The sequence below is a fragment of the Synchiropus splendidus genome, chromosome 6 (assembly GCF_027744825.2).
Source record: "Synchiropus splendidus isolate RoL2022-P1 chromosome 6, RoL_Sspl_1.0, whole genome shotgun sequence".
Taxonomy (NCBI): Eukaryota; Metazoa; Chordata; class Actinopteri; order Syngnathiformes; family Callionymidae; genus Synchiropus; species Synchiropus splendidus.
The window spans coordinates 11,248,582-11,252,185 of record NC_071339.1 but is presented as its reverse complement, the minus strand read 5'-3'; the positions used below and the strand labels follow the sequence as shown (position 1 = coordinate 11,252,185).

Here is a 3,604-nt window from a genome sequence, read left to right as displayed (position 1 = left end):
TAACAGCCCATAATAATCTGTCAACTGTTAAATCTGGAATGGACATTACACAGCAGTGAGAATGAAGCAAATGTTTGAGATGCTTTAAGAGGAATTGCCTTCAAGAGATGGTTGAAGACAGGGTCGTCTGGCTATACAGGACTGACCCTTGAAAGAGGAGGGGTAAAGGTAAGGTGCATTTGTGAGGAGGACCCTCCCACTAACTCAGCAGACCTTAAAAAGCCAGCGGGAAGAAGCTCCAGAGTCAGTGGGACTTCATTCTCCTCTTCACACCTCTGTTCTCAACAGCAGCAGCCTTCAAGCTCTCCAAGATGATGACCGTCAGGAAGTCGTACTCTGTCTCTGGTGGCAGCACCAAGAAGTCTCTGGCCGGCCCAGTGGGCAGCTACTCCGTCAAGAGCAGGACGAGCTACGGTGTTGGCTCCGGCTTCAGTGGAGGCTCCAGCTACGGCTCCGGCTCCAGTTTTAGCATGTCTTCCAGCGCTGGTGGATTTGGCAATGCAGGAGGCGCCTTTGTTGGACCCCAAATTACTGCTGTCCAAGTGAACCAGAGTCTCCTGGCCCCTCTGAACCTGAGTATTGACCCCCACATCCAGACCGTCAGGACCCAGGAGAAAGACCAGATCAAGTCTTTGAACAACCGTTTTGCATCCTTCATTGACAAGGTTGGTCACTCAACTCTCCATGTCTAAAGTAACTGGGGACAGAATTCTAGAAAAGTGAACTGCTGCTCTTGTGGTAGCTAGTCTTCATTTCAGGAATGTGTTGTGTTGACATTTCAAATCTTTGGTCCTGTGTTTCCAAAGGTGCGTTTCCTGGAGCAGCAGAACAAAATGCTGGAGACCAAATGGAAGCTTCTTCAGGAGCAGACCACCCCCCACTCCAACATTGACTCCATGTTTGAGGCCTATACTGCCAACCTGCGCATGCAGCTGGATGGCTTGGGCAACGAGAGGGCCAAGCTGGACGGAGAGCTGAGGAACACGCAAGTCATCGTGGAGGACTTCAAGAGAAAGTGAGCCTTTGAAGAATTCGAACAACTACCAAAGAAGAGGAGCGCTAAGAATGTCTATGTGTCGACAGGTATGAAGATGAGATCAACAAACGTGCCGGAGCAGAGAATGAGTTTGTGCTGATGAAGAAGGTAGGACTCAAACAGTGATGACCAGGAAGCTGCTGGACCTCAGATGAATATATTGTTCATTGAAAATCATGTTTCAATTCAGGAGGTGGATGCTGCTTTCCTCTACAAGGTGGAGCTGGAAGCCAAGGCTGATGCTCTTCAGGATGAAATCAACTTCCTCAGGGCTGTCTACGAGGCTGTAAGGAACCAATGGGACACTGCTGTTTTGTTTGTGTCCAGATGCATGTTGATCACAGTGGATCTTTCATTGACTCCCTCTTTGACCCCAGGAGCTTCGTGAGCTTCAGGCACAGATCAAAGACGTGTCTGCTGTTGTGGAGATGGACAACAGCCGCAACTTGGACATGGACTCCATCGTCGCTGAAGTGCGTGCTCAGTATGAGGACATCGCCAACCGCAGCAAGGCCGAGGCAGAGACCTGGTACAAGCAGAAGGTGTGGTGTCAATTCAAGTCCAGAATGATCTGCACTTGGACCTGCGCTGAGGCTTAAATCCCTGTGTTGAACCTTTAGTTTGAGGAGATGCAGTCCTCTGCTGGTCAGTATGGCGAGGACCTTCGCACCACCAAGATTGAGATTGCTGAGCTCAACCGCATGATCGCCCGCCTCACCAATGAGATTGAAGCCATCAAAGGACAGGTACAGCAGGACCACTCATCCTTGACACTGTAGCTGTGTGGAGGCCGTCTCTGGACCTTGTGGCTCACATTGTTTTCAGAGGGCAGGACTTGAGGCTCAGATCACTGAGGCTGAGGAGCGTGGGGAGCTGGCAGTGAGGGACGCCAAGCTGCGCATCAAGGACCTTGAAGACGCTCTGCAGCGAGCCAAGCAGGACATGGCCCGCCAGGTCCGGGAATACCAGGAGCTGATGAACGTCAAGCTCGCTCTGGACATTGAAATCGCCACCTACAGGAAGCTGCTGGAAGGAGAGGAGACCAGGTGTGTGCAATGTTTTGAATGACCACAGCGCCATGAACAAATGAAACTCTAACAAAACATGACTCCAATATTAGACTGGCAAGTGGAGGGGCCAACGCCACCGTCCGTGTGCAGCAGTCGTCTGGAAGAGGTGGTAAGTCACTCAGTTACAGCAGGCGTCTCTCACAGGAGCTGCATTAGCCAACGTTGACGAGAACTCTGTGTTTGGTCTGATGCAGGATCATCCAGCTCCACTGGCTATGGCCTTTCTGGGAGCAGCTTGGGAGGTGGATCTGCTTATGGAGCGTCTATTACCAAGTCATCATCAGCATCAACCCACTCAATGAGAATCTATTAAAGAGTTCCATGGACCTCTGACTGTCTTTGTTGTCAAGATGCCAACAAATAAAGTTTCATCAAAAAGCTGTCAAACTATACCATGATGTTGTTGTCTTTTCTCCAAGCAAGACTTTTTATTATGTAGTACAGTCAGTGGGAAACTGAGAAAATATAAGTCATTTTGCAGGAAGTTTAATGTTGCCCACACTTCAGAGTGTGACAGTGTTACCTCAAGTCCATACTGAGTGGGATTATATATTTAATATTGTGCCTTTTTTCGACAGTAATTAAATCCCACATGCCAACAGAGTGCTGCTGCATCAAAATGATGTTTTAAATGTTTACATTTTCAAATTAAAAATTCACAAAACGTCCGCCTCAGACAACTTGCCTCCAGATTAAAAAAATGCTGGTGTGTGATTCTCTTTTCTTCTACTTGAGATAAAAAGATTTTAGTTTTCTAGAAATAATTTAATTCTATTGAAGTTTAAGATGAAGTAGATAGATAGACAGATAGGTAGATAGATAGTTAGATAGTAATAGGTGAATGAAAGTGTTGCAGCAATCTGCTAACATACAACAAATAAAACTAGTAAAATACTGAGATAAACTGGTTATAAGAACAAGTTACACAGTAAGTTGATGCAGACCCAACCGTACAGGCGGAATACTAACAGTTGGTTTGGCAGTGGTCAAGAGATTGTTATCGTCTGATGGCTGTGGGAAGGAACACGCTCTCCTGTCCCGTTCCTTCGAGCAGCGGGGCAGGATCAGTCTGCAGCTGAAACTGCTCTTCAGCTTGTCCAGTGTATTATGGAGGGGGTGATAAGGGTTGGTCACCAGTTTTAACCTTATCCTGCTGTCCGTCACCTCTCCAGATTCTGCCTTCGCAATCAGTTCGTTCAGCCTGTTGCCATCATTTGCGTTGATGCAAACAGCAGCAAAGAAAATGACTAATATAGCATCTGCAACATCGCATACTGGAGACAGCAGGTGCTTTTTCCTCCTAAATGTCACGGGAACGAAGGGACGAGGGAGCTAAAGCCACGTAGGAGGACGTGGTGTAGGACCCAAGTGCAAGTGGTTATAGGCACAGGAGGCAGGAGGGAATTATAAATAATATTTAATAGTTAAACAAACTAAAATAGAACAGAAAGCGTCACCGAACCGGGAAGAAACAGAGCAAACGCAGAGTGTAAAAACA

At 47.4% G+C, this 3,604-nt stretch overlaps 1 protein-coding gene across 1 annotated transcript; it reads left to right on the top strand.

Moving 5' to 3' along the window:
* Nucleotides 1-311: 311 nt before the first annotated feature.
* On the top strand, nt 312-2,430 carry LOC128760288 (keratin, type II cytoskeletal 8-like). The gene is made up of 9 exons (XM_053867549.1): nt 312-665; nt 807-1,015; nt 1,084-1,144; nt 1,227-1,322; nt 1,414-1,578; nt 1,657-1,782; nt 1,862-2,082; nt 2,157-2,215; nt 2,301-2,430. Exons 1-9 carry the CDS (start codon nt 312-314, stop codon nt 2,417-2,419), a joined length of 1,410 nt encoding a protein of 469 aa, XP_053723524.1. The 3' UTR covers nt 2,420-2,430.
* The last annotated feature ends 1,174 nt before the right edge of the window (nt 2,431-3,604 follow it).

Coding starts and splice junctions, on each gene's coding strand:
- LOC128760288 (XM_053867549.1), top strand. CDS start 312: ATGATGACCGTCAGGAAGTCGTACTCTGTCTCTGGTGGCAGCACCAAG. Junction 1,145..1,226: donor AGTTTGTGCTGATGAAGAAG/GTAGGACTCAAA, acceptor GTTTCAATTCAG/GAGGTGGATGCTGCTTTCCT. Junction 1,323..1,413: donor TCAGGGCTGTCTACGAGGCT/GTAAGGAACCAA, acceptor CTTTGACCCCAG/GAGCTTCGTGAGCTTCAGGC.